This window comes from Rattus norvegicus, chromosome 11 (genome assembly GCF_021556685.1).
Source record: "Rattus norvegicus strain SHRSP/BbbUtx chromosome 11, alternate assembly SHRSP_T2T, whole genome shotgun sequence".
Lineage (NCBI taxonomy): Eukaryota > Metazoa > Chordata > Mammalia > Rodentia > Muridae > Rattus > Rattus norvegicus.
Window position 1 is genome coordinate 75,857,388 of NC_141544.1, and position 19,390 is coordinate 75,876,777.

At 44.6% G+C, this 19,390-nt stretch overlaps 1 protein-coding gene across 1 annotated transcript in view; it reads left to right on the plus strand.

Annotated features, from left to right (window-relative positions):
* Positions 1-19,390, plus strand: part of Arhgap31 (Rho GTPase activating protein 31) — a 112,913-nt gene that overhangs the window by 68,510 nt on the left and 25,013 nt on the right. Inside the window, exons 2-3 of the mRNA NM_001105879.1 lie at positions 5,183-5,285; positions 8,193-8,337. Coding sequence (NP_001099349.1) covers positions 5,183-5,285; positions 8,193-8,337 — 248 coding nt within the window. The remainder of the gene's footprint in view (positions 1-5,182; positions 5,286-8,192; positions 8,338-19,390) is intronic.

Sequence of the window (19,390 nt, forward strand, 5' to 3'; positions counted from 1 at the left end):
GTTACCCTCCCACTCCTGGATTTATAGCCAAAAAATAAAAAATCTTTCTGTCCATACCAAATACACACACACACACACACACACACACACACTCTCATACACACACACACACTCATACACACACACTCACACAGACACACACTCACACATACTCACATACACTCACACACACAGACACACTCACACAGACACAGATACACACTCACACATACACACTCTCACACACACTCATACACACACACTCTCACAGTCACACACTCACAGACACACACTCACACACAGACAAACACGCACACACACAGACACACTCACGCAGACACAGATACACACTCACACAGACACACTCACACACACATACTCATACACACAGACATACTCATACACACACAGACACACACTCACATACACACAGATACACACTCACACATACACACTCATGCACACATACTCACACTCATACACACACACATTCACACACTCACACTCACACAGACACACACACACACACACACAGACACACACACACACACACACACACACACACACGGAGGAATTTTCTTTGTTCGTAATAAGTCAAAGAGTGGGAACAGCTGAATTTTCCACCAAGAGGTCAGTGGATGAACAAAATGAAGAATTTGTTTAGAACAATATTCAGCCATGGAAAGGAACGCCGTGCCAATGCATGCTGCGATGTAAATGGATCTGGCGAGGATTTTGCTAAGTAAAGGAAGCCCATCAGGAGACCATACATGGTTAAGATTCCATGTTTCTAAAACATCTGAAACAGGGAAACCCATGGAAATAGAGACCTGGACAAGGGCTTCAGAGGAGGAACGTGGGTAGTAACTAAGAGTCAATATTGGTTTTTTGAGGGGAGTGGGCAATGAAATGTTCTATAACAGATAGTGTGACAGTTCTTAGGTTGTAAATGTATGTCCAAAGGCCCACTTAAAACTGTGCACTTTAAAAGCGACGGGGTCTTGGGTAGATGGGAGCAAGCAGTATGTTTGTGTGTACATGCGTGCGTGTGTGAGTGTGTACATGCGTGCATGTCTGCATGCCACGTCTGTAAGGGTGCCCACAGAGGCCAGAAAATGGTGTCAGATCCCCGAGAGCTGGAGTTGCAGGTAGTCGTGAACCATTCAGTATTTGTGCTGGGAACCAAACTCAGGATCTTTGGAAAAGCATTAAGTTCTAAGTGATTGCTAAGCCATCCCCCCACACTCTAAGCTAAACCCTTGGTGGCCCCAACAACACACTTATTCACCACCCTTTACATGAAAATCAGGAATAAGGACCCAAAGATGGATAGGAGACAAGAACAGGGAAGGGTATGCCTGTGCCTCTAAAAGACAAAGACAATTTAAGGTGCTCTGAAAGGATATAGCCTTGACAATCCAACAGTGACCAAACACAACTGTGCTGTCTTGCATCCACCCCAGACCCGACTACTAGGAAACTGAGGCAGGTCAGAGTCACGGCTTCTTGGGGGACTCAGAAAGCTTTGACTGTGGGCCTCTTCTGCCTAAACCCTTGGAGGAGTCAGAGCTCTGAGAGGCTCACCAAACGGTTCATCAGGACACAAGCGTGGAGACACGGGACCCTCTAGCACTATGTAAGCGGGGCGTGTGAAAGGCTTTCCCTTCTGTCAGAAGCCATCTGAGAAAAGCTTTGTGCTGATTAGAAGTTAACATTCAAGATTGCTGATCCAGGGAAAACAAAAGCAAACCAGAGAAAGGGAGTTGGAGAGAAGCGCCCACGAAACGGCTCAGAGAGATGATAATATCAGATTGTAGCCAGCAACTGTGTGAACCTGGGTGGGAGATCAAACTCTTGTGACTTCAACCTCCAGAGTCACCCACACACACACTCCATGTCTGTGTTGACAAGGAGACCTTCCATTTATCTGTAGCCACTCAGCTCGTGCCTATCAGGATCCTACCATGATCAGAATCAGAATCCAAAACTGCCCTTGATGTAGCTAGACTCTAGAAACAACAGTCCAAGGAATCCTAAGACTTGGAGACTAAACTCTTACTGGAGATTTTTGGCGCTCTTGTGTGTGTGTGTGTGTGTGTGTGTATGCATGTGTGTGTGTGTATGTGAATGCCTGCATGCCATGTCTGTGAGGGTGATCACAGAGACCAGAAGCCAGTGTCAGATCCCCGAGAGCTGGTGTCACAGGTGGTTGTGAGCCGTTCAATATGAATGCTCGGAACCAAACTCAGGGTCTCTGGAAAAACTGTGAGTTCTAAGCAGTCGCTTAGCCTTCTCTCCAGCCTCAAGACAAAATGTTCAGAAACCTGGGCAACACCACACCCCAATACTGTCTCTCTTCAAGCCTTGGTTGTCTCAAGTGTCACCTCAGATTGGCAGACAACACAGAACTTGCTTAGAAGGTAAATTCCTTGCCTCCACCTCCACCTACCTTCCTCCTGCCCTGGAATAAGCATTCAGTGTGGCAAGATCCCCTTGATGTGTGCATGCATCTGCACTTCACAAGCTCTGTGCTAGGCTGGTGGCTTTTCAGCTATGGTGGATGGGGGACACGCTAGGGAGCACACTTGCCTCGGCTAAGTGAGGAGATAGAGTGACTCCTGTCCTGCTGCTGAAAGGAAGGGAGATCTGCACCTTCCCACCTGGTCCAAGATGAGACCCCAGAAGATTTGGGACAAGTATGGGACAGGGGATATGCTCTCTTTCTGTGAGGAGTTACAATAATTCTTCCCTCTCGTGCAGAGCTGTAAATGAGGATTCCCCGTATATTTCCCCACCTCTAAAATATCCGATGCTTTTGTGCCTCACAGAGACACCTAAAATCACAGAGACCTCCCAGAAGCAGGATTGATACCTCTCAAAGAGGAACAACAGCAGTTCCAAAGAGCAGAGATGAGTTTTGACAACTCATTTGGATAGAAGAGCTAAGCTCTGTTATCAGCAACAGCAACAACAAAAGTTATAAATTCAAGTGTTGCATCAGCCACAAAAACAGAAACAACGGCTGCCAGTGCAGAATACTGCTAATATCCAGGATCTGGGCTCAATGTTTCCAGGGATACTCTCAGCCCTAGCATGAGGTTAATGTCACCACTGTCTTCGTTATGTATTTTAATCCCAGACCACAAAGGCAGTTTGGCATCTAAGTCTTCGCTCTCAGCCGTCTGCCACCACACGTGACAAGTTACAGAAGAGCTTTGGTGGGGTGGGAAGAGTCGACTGTTGGTTTACACCACAGAAATTTCGTGTGTGTGTGTGTGTGTGTGGTGTGTGTGTGTGTGTGTGTGTGTGTGTGTGTGTGTGTGTGTGTTTAAGCACTGGCACTGTATCTCTCTTCAGAGCAAGACGCACAGACTTAAAGGTTCCTCTGCAATACAACACATTCAACTGTAGCCTTTCTGGTCCAAGATGGGAGGGGGATGTGGGAGCCTGGCCTGCTCCTAGACCCCACCCCCACCCGCTATTCACACAGGAAGTGGATCCACCTCTGTGGTCTCCAGCCTCTGATATTTCCAACGCAAAACCCACTCCCTGACCTCTTTGTACCTGAGTTAACTGAAAGGTTCTCCCCACTTCCCGTCTTGCAGGATAAGTCATGGGCAAAATAAGGCTATCTTGCCGAAGGGAGAGGCTCCTGGTATGTGTTAGCTTTTGAGGGATGGGCAGGATATTTTTAAGTGTGATGAATTTGATTAAATGCCTAACTTAGAATTATTTCAAAGCTGAAAGGGAAAGAAGAGGCTTTGGAAGCGCTGTCGTGGGGAATTAGATAGAGTGGGATTGTAGCTTCCTGATAGTTCTTGCCTTGCATCCGGGCCTCCCTGGGTTAGATCCTGCAGCACCCAGTAACAGTAATGAGACTGTTGAAGCCAAATACTTTGTGTGTAGGTAGAATGCTGGATCTGAACATCTACCCAGACAAAGGTTCAGTCTAAGCCGGATGCAATGGTATTTGCCTAAGCCCAGTACATGGGAAACTTGGCAACTTCGAAGCTAACCTGGGCTATACATCACACCCCTATCTCAAAATGAGAGTCTGCCCAGTATGGACTTGCATTCAGGAGTATTTCGTGTGTAATGAGCATAAATGACTTGGCGTTAGCCCAATTCAAGGAAGGACTGGTGTGTGTTGGGAGTCTGTCACAGCACTGACCAATCCTTAGCTCGTGGAGGGCCTGTGCCATCCCTTGGTAACCAGGAGCCACAAATGACTTTAGTCTGAGGGTTGGGCTGTCCCACTGTAAGTCAGCATTCACTGCACTGTCACAAGAGGACCTCAGAAGATTGGTCAAGGGATGCCAGTAGCAAATGACTTAATGTTCCCTCTGTGCATCTGAAAGACATGTGTCATTCTGTCACTCTGGCAATGCCCCAGGAGAGACACACCTCCAGAGCTCTGAACCCTGGGAGGGTGGGCATGTAAGAGTCGGTGTTAGAGCCTTTTGTAAATGACCCATTTAAATAGTGACTAGAAGGAAGGTCTGGGGGGAATCTCACCTTTCAAAGGAGGGCATGTATCCCTTACTAACAGATAACAATCCTGTGAATATTTAAATTGTTAAAGACACCCTTAAGACAGATGAAGACTAGGGGTGGGGTGTTATTTTCTTTGTTTGTATGTTTGTTTGAAATAGGGTCTCATAGCCCAGGCTATCCTCAAACTTACTACATAACTAAGGTTGACGCTGAGCTCCCCAGTGCTCAGATTACAAATGCGTACCCACTATGCCTACCACACCCCAAACATACTTTTTTTTTTAAAGGATTTCAAAGTACTTTTGACTTTTTAAGGTTTATTTTATTTAAACTTTGTAAATTATATTTAAAAATAAATAAGTTACTAATTAATAAATAAAGTAAATAATAAGTAAAATGTATTTTTATTTAAATCTTTTAAAGGTATTTAAAACATTATCGAGGGGTTGGGGATTTAGCTCAGTGGTAGAGTGCTTGCCTAGCAAGCGCAAGGCCCTGGGTTCGGTCCCCAGCTCCGAAAAAAAAGAAAAGAAAAAAAAAAAAAAACATTATCGAGTCTCTAAGGAACATTGCCTACCACTTACAAGCAATTGCTAACGGTTGTAGCTCTTCTTGGTCCATTGTATTTGAACTTGCCTGGATTGTTAGGGCGTCTTTCTAGGACAGATTTACATTTAATGCTTGGCCGTTTTCCTCTTCTTGTACACAGTTCCATATGTGCTGAAGAGCTGTGCTGAATTTATAGAGACTCACGGCATTGTGGATGGGATCTATCGCCTCTCGGGTGTCACTTCAAACATCCAGCGGCTACGGTAAGCTAAAATAAGAGCCCAGAAGCCTCCAGTGAGCCTTCCCTCGTTCTGTCTGTCTCTGCTGGCAGTTTTTTGGGAGTACTGGAAACCTGAAAGATGGCCTCTGTGAGGTGTAGCTGCCTGGCAGTTCTAACTCTAATCCGGAGGCTCCCTCCCGGCCTGGTAGAATTCTGTCCAATGAAAATGGCTTTTTCTTTGTCTTGGGCAGGGTTTATGCTTCATTGATGGATTGGATTTACCTCACGTGATCTAAATTACAAGTTAGGGAACATGTTTTTCTAAACCCCAGCCAGACTAGGGTCCCTTTCATACTGTTCAGAATTCTGAGGCCCTTGGGAGATTTGCTTTGGATTCACGCTTGATATTTCAGATGGCTGAGAAATTATAAGTCTGCCTAATTGTACATTTCTCTAATCGATGCTGACATTTTTAAGTTACTGGAAGCCGGTGGTGTGGCTCCTCAGGTAAAGACGCTTGCTGGGCAAACTCAATGATCTGAGTTCGAACCATGAGCCTACATAAGCAGAAGGAGAGAACAGACTCCACAAAGTTTTCCTGTGACCTCCATATAGAATCGATGGCAAGTGTGGCCCAACTCCCCACACCCTAGTAATTTTTAAAATAAATGGCATGTGAGTAATATGTAATAGTGCAGATTTATCATAAACATTTTAAGAAATTCCTATTTCATTAAAAAAGACAATAATCAGCCAAAGGTGGTTCAGTAGGCCTTTAATCCTAGCTCTTGGTAGGCAGAGGCAGGCAGATCTATGTGAGTTTGAGGCCAGCCTGGTTTACAGACCGAGTTCTAGGAACAGCCAGGGCTGTTACATGTAAAAACCCTCTCTTGACAAACCAAACAAACAAAAAAAGAAACGTTAAATAAAAGTATATGTATAAAGTGTATACAGACTATGTATATATTGAAACACATATTGTGTATGTATTGAAATATACATGTATTTTTCTGTGATTAAGGCAATAAGTTTATGTATTTTGTCTATCATAATTCCAAAAGAACATTTAGTGGTTTAAAAAGCATGTTTACTATGTTTTTTGAGACATGGTCTTACTCTGTAGCCCAGGCTAGCCTGGAACTTAGGGCAAGCCTCCTGGCTCTCTAGAACACTCTTACTGTAAAGTCAGTATATAATTGGGTTATGTTATATGAATTATATATTATATAATTCAAGGTTTTGTCTTCTACCTTCTATTTGGCCCATCTTCTCCAGATCGCACGTGTAATTAAATTGTAATAAATGATAAAACATTTTTTATGGATGTTTAAAAAAATAATTGGTTTATTACAAGTTCCTTCTCTGTGTAGCTTTAGCCGTCCTGGAACCCACACTGTAAACCAGACTGACCTTAACTTCACCGAGACCCACCTGCTCCTGCCTCACGAGAGCTAAGGACTAAAGGCATGCGCCACCACACCCAGCTACTTAGGTGGTTTGTTTTTTGAAGACAGGTTCTCAGTCTCCCTGACTAGCTTTGAACTCGCAGCTCCTTCCCCACAGGTGGTAACCACCGTACATGGCACGAGGAACTCTTATGATTTCACTGACAACATTTTTTTTTTCCCGAGGATCAACACTTGGCCTCGAGCTTGCAAGCCAAGTGTTCCTCACTGAACTTGACTCTTAGGTCTGAAGTCCATGGCACGGTAGCTGCCATCCAGAAAGACGCTTAGGTAGGGGGGGAATCTTTTTCCTTTAAAGAGTGCCTTTAAAATCTGGGCAAAATAAATGAATAAATTCTAGGCTCTTCTCTCCTGCTCTCGGAGAAAAACACATGCACGTGTGTCCACAGATTCGTGGGACACCTCTCTTCTCGAGCCCTGTGAGTGACCTTGAGGCACTTACAGTATTGGAGAGTTTTCCACTCTTCTTTGAAGAAATGAAACCAGAGTAGAGAGAGGCAGCAGAAAATGTTGAGTCTCAGAGTCTTGTGGGGTTTATCACTAACTGACCGAGGAGTACACTTAGGAGCTGAACTTCTACATTAAAACTAAAACTTATCATTTAAAAGCCATCTTTGTAGTTTGCAAGTATGTGCAGTTCGAGGCAGTGCATTCGTGTGAGGAAATATTTTCTGATTTGACGTCAAACCTTCATGGAGCTGGTGGTACAGGCCTGTGACCCCAGCACTCAGGAGACTGAAGAAGTAATGATGTCATTCAAGACCAACCTGGCCTCCACACTGAGACCCTGTTTCAATCAACATGGAGCAAAGGGAAAGAAAGGAAATAGCATAGATGCCTAACCTAGAGCCAGATGGTCTTGGTGTCCCTGGAATCCCACTGTGGACTGACCGCATTCACATGCTCAAGTGACATGTAAGAGTCACCACTAAGCCACCTAGAAAAATGACGCACTAAGCGTTAGAGAGATAGTCGAGGTAGGTCCTCAAACTTTGGGTTTGAGTATCTGGTTAAATCGAGTTTGAGACATGACTCCGGAGACATGGGATAAGACTTGACACTGTCCCCACCTCCCCACCTCCCCCTACTTCCCAGTTTGGACTCTCACCGCTTAAAAACAACAACAACCAAAAAGAGTTTCATTTTGAGTTAGGCTTTGGAAAAGCTGAAATCTCAGTGGACGTTTTGTTGGCAGACATTTTCTATCTACCCAGTGCCCGTGAGCAAGACACAGATACGGTGATGTGGGGACCTCTGGTCACAAATGAGTTTTCTGACCTCACGTCACAACCATCTTCCAAGCAAGCATTAGCCTGCAAAAGCGGTGTCTGTCCAGTGGTCTCCTAGTGCCTGGAGTAGAACGGAGGTCGAGATCACTGGCAAATCAGCAGCGAAGGTTCCTCTCACGCCTGTGCCTCCAAGCAGCTGCCGACGTGGGCCCTGTGTTGCCTGGGATTGTTATGTCTCCGTCTCTGTTGTTCCAGGCAAGAGTTCGGCTCAGATCAATGCCCAGATCTGACAAGGGAGGTGTACCTTCAAGACATCCACTGTGTGGGCTCCCTGTGCAAGCTGTACTTCAGGGAGCTGCCCAACCCCCTCCTGACCTACGAGCTCTATGAGAAATTCACGGTGAGTGTTTGGATTTCTATTGTGGTTAGCGGGTGGGATGCATGGACCGGCCAAGGGCAGTTTCAACACTGAAATAACAATAACACGACTGGACAGCTGGTTGGCATTATCTTAGCATGGTGGTGGGGGGAAGACGGCAAGGGAAGGAGAGTGGTCGGACTGTTTGCGTACTGCTTCTTCCTTGAATTCTCAGAATGATGCTGTTTGTTTTGAGAGCTGGGCTAAATTATTTCTGTGCTTATTCAACTGAATGTGCCTCATTGTTCAGGGAGAAAACCGAGAACCGAAGAAGTAAAGTGGCTGGCCCAAGGTCACACAGCAGAGGCAGGGCAGGAATCTCAGGCCTCTGATGCTTGCTGTACATCACGATGGTCCGTTTTCAAAAAGAGTGTTCTTTCCGTGTTTGCCTGGGGGCTTGGGGAACAGACCGGTAGGTAGAAGAGAGAGATAGAACCGCCCCCCCCAACCCACCCCAAACATCAAAAGACTAGGTCAGAAAGCTAAAAAGAGAAGAAAATAAACCCAACAAAGCACCTGGTTCTGGGGAAGAGCAGAAGGGACATGCCACACCAATGGGCTGCTGATGTAAGAGTGGAATAGCTGCATGGTTACCAAACGAGGCGAGAGGTGAGAGGAAAAGAGACTGCGGTGCAAAACACATGGTTAAAGCAAATGTTAAAGTCAGGCTTGACAAGGTCCAAGCTCATGGGGTGTGTGTGTGTGTGTGTGTGTGTGTGTGTGTGTGTGTGTGTGTGTGTGTGTTTGTGTGTGTGTACACATGGAAGTAAGTGTGGGTATAGAATAGGAAAATAGCTCATAGACCCAGAAAGGAGGAAGGGAAGTGAGGGTGGACAGCAGGACACATGTGATATGATTGTAGAAAGAGGCTTTGGTGGGTGAAGGGACAAAGGAACTCAGGCAGAGGGAAAGAGGGGAGGAGACTCGGCAAGAACATATTTTTTTTTTGAAAACGTTATAATAAAGCTAATCCAAGCATATTAATTAAAATTTTTAATAGATCTAAATCAGGACTGCCCAGCATTATAGATTATAGAATGTGTAAATTAATGGAGAAGCACAAGGAGAGAAGAGTGGGGTTGCCTAAAATACTTGATCGCAGATTCAGAGGAGAACGGGGAAGGTACAGGGAACCTGCAAGGCCAGTGCCTAGCTGGAGGGCAGGGGTCAGGACCGTTTGAATTAGCAGCACAGATAGAAAACACCAGATCTGGGTTCCAGTCTCGCACCAGAACATTTCTCAATATCCTCTAATAAACTTTGACTGTGTGAAAAGTTCTTCCATTCAAACTCAAGCAGAATTAAAGGAATAATTACTCTTAAGAGTTGAGCTTGGAACCTAACAATGGATTTAAGTGTTTTCAATGATATAGGAGCCAAGTCACAGCAATAACTGAAAAGAAAAAACAAAACAGGATAAATAAATGTACATTAAGAAAGGCTTGGGAGGCTGGGCCACCACCCAAAGAGCATACACAGGCTGGTCCAAGGCCCAGGCACATGTGTAGCAGAGGACTGGTTTGTGTGGCCTCAGTGGGAGAGGATGGGCCTAATCCTATAGAGACTTGATGTTCCCAGAGAAGAGAGAGAGGGGAAGCAACCTCTCAGAGGCAAAGGAAGGGGACAGGGAGGGGGCAACATTTGGGATGTAAATAAGTGAAATAATTAATTTAAAATAAAATAATAATGAAAAAGAAGTGCTTGGGAAGGGTGGAGGGATTGTTTAGTCACTGTAGTTCCAGTTCCAGGAGTCTTGACACCCTCTGGCCTCCATGGGCACCCTGCACATTTAGTGCACATAAACTCAATTTCATACATATCAATAAAAATAAATCTTAAAAGAAGGAAAGGCAGACTGAGGTGATGAGGGGACTCAGATGCCCAGACAACCTAAGCTCAAGTTCAGTCTTTGGGGCCACCATGGTAGAGGAAGAGAACCGACCCCCACAGTTTGACTTCTGACCTTCACACATATAGGAACAAGGGCACAGGGATAATCTAAAAGTAGGAGGGGAAATGACACATAACTATATACTAAAAAAGTCTTGGGGGGCTGGAGAGATGGCTCAGCGGTTAAGAGCACCGACTGCTCTTCCAAAGGTCCTGAGTTCAGTTCCCACCATCTGTAATGGGATCCGATACCCTCGTCTGGTGTGTCTGAAGGCAGCGACAGTGTACTCGTATACATAAAATAAACAATCTTTTAAAAAAGAAAGAAAGAAAGAAAAGAAAGTCTTGGGAGAGTTAGAATGTGGAGACACACACACATACCCCACAGATAACTTTTTAAGGAAAAGAATTAATTTTTAAAAGGCTTTAGTGTTTATTTTGCTGATATAACTGTAGTATTAGCTCTTTTGTGTAATAGTTTTCACACCCTTGCCCACAGACTTCATTGAATTTCAGTGAAAAATAATCCAAAGCACACAGACCCTCAATCATAACCGCCGGTCACTGCACCAACCTGCAGCTGCTGGTGCAGAGCTGTGGGCAGCTAGAGGAATTCTTGACAAAAAAAACTTCAGAAATGGTTTCTTCCTAATTCTGTCAACAACAGCCTTGGGTCACAACGCCTGCTACCCCCAACCCCCACTCCTATCCTTGTGGTGTTCTCGGGGGGGGGGGGGGGGGCTGGAAAAAAAATAAAAGTCGAGAAAAAAGCTGGGAGACGATATTTGTCAACTTTCATCTAATGGAAGAAAATGACCTAAATTCAGGCGGTTTATTGACGCCAAAAAGTAAAACGGGCGGGGCTGGGGATTTAGCTCAGTGGTAGAGTGCTTACCTAGGAAGCGCAAGGCCCTGGGTTCGGTCCCCAGCTCCGGAAAAAAAAGAACCAAAAAAAAAAAAAAAAAAAAAGTAAAACGGGGATGCTTTGTTTTGGTTACAGAAGTAGGGCCTACTGATGTTAACTCTGTCACAGACTCTGCCTGCAGCCATGATTGTGATGGCCTAAGCAAACGTGGGGCACAGGAAAACAGCTCTGTTGCACTGTGACACTGTGTTTGACTCACCAGCAAAGCTGAAGTCAAATACTGCCGCTTAGAACAACAAGATTAAAAATATTAGTGGAACAATAATATTAACAATGATAACAGCGGCCTCATAACTGAGTGACTTCTCTGTTATCAACTCAAATAGCATCTCACAATCTGGGCAGCAGTGGCACACAGCAGCATCCGGGAGGCCAACGCAGGTGGATCTCTGTGAGTTTGAGGCCAGCCTGGTCTACAGAGCAACTTCTGGGATAGTCAGGGCTACAGAGAGAAACCATGCCTCAAAAAAATCTAAAGAAAACAAACAAAACAAACAAGATCAATAGGATCTCATTTAGTACCTTGTGAAGTAGGTGTCGGTGTCATTCACACGCCAATGGGTTCTGCTCCTCGGTGGAGATGAAGATTAAAATTCTGCTCACAACTACCCCCCCACACTCACACACACACACACACACACACACACACACACACACACAGTGTGGGTTCTGAAGTCATCAGCTATTAAGATATCATAAGAGGAGACACCAAAGACGAGGTCCAGAAGCGGTATTGAGAGTTGGCTAAGGACAAAGAAAACCAAGCTGTCTTCCTACCATTGAGCAGGCCAGGTCGAAGGATGTCCTCACAGCAAAAGCATAGGGGAAAAAAATAAGGAAAAAATAACAAAAGACAGATTTAACAAACAAATATTCCCCTTGGGCCAGAGAGATGGCTCAGGAGTTAAGAACACTGGCCTCTCCTCCAGGGGACCCGCATGATGGTTCACAACCATCTGTTACTCCAGTTCCAGGGCATTCGACATACTTTTCTGACCTCAGGCACTGGGCACCCATGTGGTGTGCAGACATATATGTGGCAAAAGCAAGCTTAGTACTGGGAGGTGAAGAGAAAGGATGGAGAATTCAGGACCAGCTGCAGCTGTGAAGTGGGTGGCCAGGCAGGACTACATGAGACCGTCTGTTAAAAATACACCATTCTTTAAAAAAAAAAATGACAGAGACCGTTATTCCACAATTACAGAGAACTACTGCTTATCAATAAAAAAGAAAGCCACAGAGCGCCACATTGAATAAAGGAGCACAAGACTTAGACAATTCAGAGAAACAAAATTGTGTAAAAGCTACTAGAAAGATACACTTGCATGTTAGGTTTTTTTTTTTTTCTTTTTCTTTTTTTCGGAGCTGGGGACCGAACCCAGGGCCTTGCGTTTGCTAGGCAAGCGCTCTACCACTGAGCTAAATCCCCAACCCCTCATGTTAGGTTTTTAAAGATTTGTTTCCATTTATGTGTATGAGTGTGAGCCTGCATGGGTTTATGGGCATCATATATGTGTAGATGCCCAAGAGCCAGCAGAGGTCGTTAGATCCCTGGACCTGAAGCTACAGGTGGTCATGAGTTGCCATGTCCCTGCTGGCAACCAAGTCTGTAAGTGCATTGCCAGATGAGCTGCTTCTCGGTCACTTAAAAATAAATTTAAGGGCTGGAGAGATGGCTCAGCTGTTAAGAGCCACCGACTGCTCTTTCAGAGGTCCTGAGTTCAATTCCCAGCAACCACATGGTGCCTCACAACCATCTGTAATGGGATCCGATGCCCTCTTCTGATGTGTCAGCACAGTGTACTCAGATAAATAAAATAATAAATAATTCTTTAAAAAATAAATAAATTTAAATATTACAGCTCACGGGAGCAAGCCTGTGAGAGGACCCACTCTTCATAATCTACTGGAGATATAACTTAGATAGGCATCCCATTATGATCAAGGTTCTAGAAACGTTATGTTCTTTAATCTAAAAACTCTGAGACTCAATCTTAGAGTAATTGATGTATAACTAGATTCACTATGGAATTATACAGAACATCCAAATTTTGGAGAATAGCTGCATCTCTACCATCAAAAATAAATATATGATAAATCTATTGCTTTGAAACTATGGCCAGAAAAAGGGGCGTGTTTTTTGAACGAGAGTTACTGGCACAGTATGCAATTACATGGGAAGAGAGCAGTCTGAGTGAATGCATAGGAAGGCATCAGGTGCTCGTATTGGAGGCGGGGAGGCCTGGGGGAGGCATCTTCTTTTCTGTTTCATGGCTAAGTAGATTGAGACTGGTGCCTTCTAAGTTGTAGAATAAACGGAATTTTTTTTTTCAATTTTCAAGTTATTAGTTTCCGTTATGGCTATAACAAAATACCACAAACTGTCTGTCCTGGTTTCATTTCCTGTTGCTATGACAAAATACCCTGACAAAACCAGTTTAGAACTGGAGGGATAGCTCTGAGGTTAAGAGTACCATCTGCCTTTTCCGAGGACCTAAGTTCGATTCCTAACCCTCACTTGGCCACTCAAGGGCCCTTAAGGCCACAGTTTAACTAGGGGCTCTGATGCCCTCTTCTGGCTTCCCTGGGCACTGCATGCAAGTGGCACAGACACATGCAAGCAAAATACCCATGCACATTAAAAAAAAAGAAGAAAGAAACCTTAGATGCTTTCCGAAAGGCCCCGGATAGAAAGGTCCCGGATAGAAAGGTATTGCTTGCCTCTCCCAGCTCCCCCAGGGTCATGTGGAGCTCTCTTCTGACTGTGTTTACCTCTGTGCCTTGTAAAGACAGCTGTAAACTGCATGTGGTGATGACCTGGAGAATCTAGGATCATCCCCTTAACGTAACTTAATCCTGAACTTAATCACAGCTACAGAGACCACCCCCCTTTTCTCTCAAATAAGGCAGCATTTCCATGTTCTAGGACACATGTTTCTGTATGATTAGAAGCAATTATTCAATGTACTTTGTTCTGCAGAGAAAAATGCAACATTCATTTTAGGAAAAATTCAAATTTCCTTCTCATTGATCCAGTTAAAATTACTAAACTGAAATGAAAGTTCCTAATTTGGAGTTGCTAGGGAATTGGTGGTTTAATTATTCATTGCATTAGTTTTAAGATCATTTCCGGAAGTCAGGGGTTACATTCCCCTGTGTGTGCAAACACAGAAGGGTCTTGGGTGTCTTTCTCTCACTCTCCCCTTATTCCCTTGAGACAGTCTCTCACTGAGCATTGGACCAGGTGCACTAGCAAGGGAGATCCAGGGAGACACGGTCTTCACCCATCTCCATTCCACAGTGACAGGCTTATAAGCATGTTGGCCATTTTGAGGTTTTACATGGCGTCTGGGGATCTTCTAAACCATCTCCACAGCGCCTCCCCCACCCTTGAAGTCCTTTCTTTATGTATCAATCTCCTTTGTTGAATTAAAAGCTACCTAAGGGGTTGGGGATTTTGCTCAGTGGTAGAGAGCTTCCCTAGAAAGCACAAAGCCCTGGGTTTGGTCCTCAGCTCCGAACAAAAGAAAGAAAACAAAAAGGCTAGCTAAGGTCAGGCAGTGGGGACTCACAACTTTATTTTCAGAGGCAGAGGCAGGTAGATCCCTGAGTTAGAGGCTAACCTGGTCTATATAGCAAGTTCTAGGACAGCCAAGGCTACACAAAGAAACCCTGTCTTCAAAAACCAAAACCAAACAAACAAAAAAGCTACCTAAGACCAGGATGGTGCTTATTTTATTTACTCATTATTGCGTTTCTTCCCTCTAGCTATGAGAAAATATTGGAATGGTTACTAAGCAAACGTTTGCTCACAAGTTTGTTGATTCACATAAGTCACCAAACTGTCGCTTGGGGCAAATTAGCAACTCACATGGGCAAGGAGGTTAAGAGCTCAAGATGGGAGGAGTTGGAAGGCAAGTGCTTGCCAGAGACTAGAGAGGTGGCCGGCAGTGTGTGTGAGCCGGTTTTAGAGGACCTGTGTTAGGCAGCTCACAACCACTTGTAACTCCAGCTCCTAGGGGACCCAACACCTCTGACCCCTACACACACACACACACACACACACACACACACACACACACACACACACACACACGATTAAAAACAAAATGGGGGAGAAATGGATCAGCAGTTAAGAGCACTTACTGCTCTTACAAAGGACTTGAGTTTGGTTCCCAGCACCAAAAGGTCACCACCATCTATAACTTCAGTTGCATGCCCTTAAACACCTCCATGCAGGAGACACATATAATCCATGCAAACACACATACATGCACACACACACAAATAAAAATAAATCGTTTAAGATGTCTTTTCAAAAAGAAGAAAGACCCATGTCCAGAGAAGCCTTTAATCGTGGGGAAATCAAACTAATGGACCACCCTGTTGGAGATCCAAGGTTGAGGAGTGAACCCTCCGCAAGACACTGTTCACCATAATGGAGAGTGCTCCTAGGGTGGCAGTGTCCTCTAGGTGTGGCTCACTTGTGGCTGTCTGCCATTTTCAAACAGAAAGCAAACTATTGACTCTCTCACTTGTTTATTTCATTCAACAGCTGTTAGGACCTTCCACAGCTGGAAGGCATAGTTCAGGGCCCAGAGATTTAACGGGTGAACAAGACAGAAACAATCCTTATTCGCTGAAGGTTCTCCTTAACCAGGAGAGAGAGACCGGGGTGGGGATAAACCCTTGAAATATACCAATATCTCATGAGAGCTGTTAATAAACGCCATGAAGAGAAATAGCCCAGGGCTGGAGAGATATGGATGGACACAAACTGCTATTTTAGGGCCACCAGAATTCTCTCCACGAGGCAGAATCTGAACAGATAGGGATGAAGTGAAGGCACAGATTAGAGCAGTATCTGCTGAAGTGGGTGACAAAGGCCCTGGTTGGGAGTGGGGGAGAGGCTGAGCTGAGAGGACCTGGAGAGACTAGTGCCTAGCATGGGACAAGCATGGTGGCAATGATGGGAGATGGGAGAGAGGGATCACAGGACCCAATAGAGATTGCATCCATGGGTGTAACGAGAATGCACCCACGAAGACTTTCTAGAAGCCACACAGTAGTCAATCCCCCAGAGACTGGAGATCTGTAGTTCTGAGGAAAATTAGCCTTTTTCTTTCTTTTTTTTTTTCTGATCATTACTTTTTAAAATCTAGCTCTGGCATTGAATAATTTAATAAGAGCTGGAGAGATGGCTCAGTGGTTAAGACCCAGAGGTCCTGAGTTCAAATCCCATCAACTACATGGTGGCTCACAACCATCTGTAAATGAGATCTGAGGCCCTCTTCTGGTGTGTCTGAAGACAGCTACAGTGTACTTATATATAATAAATAAATAAATCTTTAAAAAATAAATATCAGGAGAGGGGGAAAGTGGTTTATAATAAGTTTTAAGTGATTGATAAAGCTTAAAGGCATTGGTCCTGACAACTTGACTTCTATCCCTAAGAGCCAGTGGTTCTCAGCCTCCCTAATGCCATACTCTGATACAGTCCTTCATGTTGTGGTGACTCCCACCCCAAATTATTTTTTTTTGCTACTGTTATGATCTGCTGTCTTAATTGGAGAACATTTGATGGGACCAGACTCCTCCTAGAGAAAAATGAGGATTTAAGCCAAACTTGGTGTAACCCTTCCATGATACCAGCTGGAGGGAGAGGTTGAGGCAGGAAGATTGTGAGTTCAAGGCCAGCCTTTACATAGAAAGACCCTGTCTGGTCAAGTAATTGAGTGAGAAGAAAAAGAATTGGGGTGTGGTAGAAAGAGACTAAGGGAAGAAAAAGCAGTTCTCACTGGGCTTACCAAGCATCAGGAGTTAACCTGCCCCTTGACTTCAGAGACCCAACAATGACTAAGCTGCTTCCTAAAATATTAAAGGAACTTTCCATGAGGGCTGCTATCTCCACCTGCACTCTCATTCCTCAAATTCATCTTTCTGTTTTCCATTGTTGTTATTGGCGAGGGCCAGGACATTTAGATCGAGGCACCTTTTATAAGGCGGGGAACAGCGCAAAGCGCTGCAGACTTTGGTCCTGGCTATGCAGGGACAGCCCTGAGCCCTCCCTGTGTGCATTGTGTGAGAACAAACTAAGAGCATCCAAGTTATATCTGCAGCCCTGGCTGCCTGGAGGGGTCACCCTCCCTTCCCCTGCGAGCTTCTCCCTGACTGCTGGCAGTGTGGACCCTGCGATTCTGTTCCCTAAATAATGCTCCAGGAAAGAGATATAGGTGTGAGGCTCCTTCATGGAGTGCTCACGCGCCCCTGCCCCTGGATCTTGTGTATCTATAAAAGCAAAGAAGGCAGCAGTTGCTAATGCTTGCTCCGTTTACAGCAGGCACACCCACCAGAAGAGTGAGATCCGAGGCTATGGCACTCCAACACACATTTCCCTCTTCTTAGGAAAGGGTAACCCAGGGGCTGGAGAGATGGCTTAGCCGTTAAGAGCATTGGGTGCTCTTACAGAGGTCCTGAGTTCAAATCCCACGCAACCACATGGTGGCTCACAACCATCTATAATGAGATCTGATGCCCTCTTCTGGTGTGTCTGGAAGACAGCTACGTGTACTTATATATAATAAGATAAATAAATCTTTTAAAAATTACAAAAGGAAAGGGTAACCCAAATTTCCCACATCGAGGTATCTGACTGCCATTTTAAAATAGTGGGCATATACAGACTGGATAGACAAATACAAAGGTGATAGGTAGATAGATAGATAGATAGATAGATAGATAGATAGATAGATAGATGATAGATACATAGATACACACATAGATAGATAGATACATACATACATACATACATAGATGATAGATGCATAGATAGATACATAGATACATAGATAAATAGATACATACATAGATAGATAGATACATAGATAGATAAATAGATAGATACATAGATACATAGCTAGATAGATACATACATAGATAGATACATAGATAGATACATAGATAGATAAATAGATAGATACATAGATAGATAGATAGATAGATAGATAGATAGATAGATGATAGATAGACAGATGACAGACATATGTAAATATTTTTACTTCCATTGAAAAGAGGGTGAGATATGAGAGCTGGGGGATGACTCAGTGGGTAAGAGAACTCGATGCATAAGCCGCAGACCTGCATGCTGGTTCTCATCGCCCACACAAAAACTAGATGACCTCATGGGCTCCCATGATGCAGGAGACATCAGGATCTCTCTGGGTAACTGTCAAGCTCCAGGCTCAATGGGAGACCCTGCTTCAAAGGGAACCCATACACAGGAAGACAAGAGACATACTTCTCTGGCTGGTGCACTCGTGTGCAACAGAATCAAAAGGCCATAATGAAACCTGTCACTCGGATGCTTACTTCAAATTTAAATTTAAAAGCAAGTTAAGTAAATGGTGGAGCAGGAACACGTTGACACATACATTGTCAACATAGGAGTGGTGTGGGATCAGGGGCAAGAGGAGTAGGGAGACCCAGGCAGGACCAAACCTTAGAATCCTTTTAAGCCAGAACATACACAGCAGATATGGTTGAGAGAAGGGCCCAGCAGAAAGTGGGTGTCCCCCAAAGTTAACAGACTTCTGCCTTCAGTGAGTAGTGGCTAAAAGCTGTCATTGATAAGAGTATAACCACAAATGTTGTTGTTGGGCTTTTGTTTGCTTTATGGTACCGGGGACTCGACCCAAAGCCTCTTATGTGGTAAGCAAGTGCTTTGTCCCTGAGCTAGGGCCACACTCCCTTTCAAAGTTTTAAGACAAGACGGTAGGATGGCTCAGTGGTTAAAGGTGCTTGCAGCCAAGCTCAGTGACCTGAGTTTGATCCTTGGGATCCACATTATGGGAAGAGAGAACCAACCCCTGCAAGCTGTTCTCGACCTTCACATATACGCCACGTATAAACACACTCGCACGCAAGGAATAATAATAAACGTAATGATTTTTGAAGGAGGATCTTGATATAAACTCACTCCATAGCCCAGGCAAGCCTTGAATTCACTGTCTTCCTGCTTTGTCCTTCTAAGAAGATGCAGTCGCTATGGAACCACAGTGCATTGCAAGGTACTCTGTTTGATTATTTGTTCCGTTGGGCTGGAAATCCAGCCCAGGGCCTTGTGCACGCTCAGCCAATGTTCTTACCGCTGAGCCACACCCAGTACTCCATAATGGAAGGATAATCCAGAAATGCCAACCAACAAAGGACTGTGGGTGAATG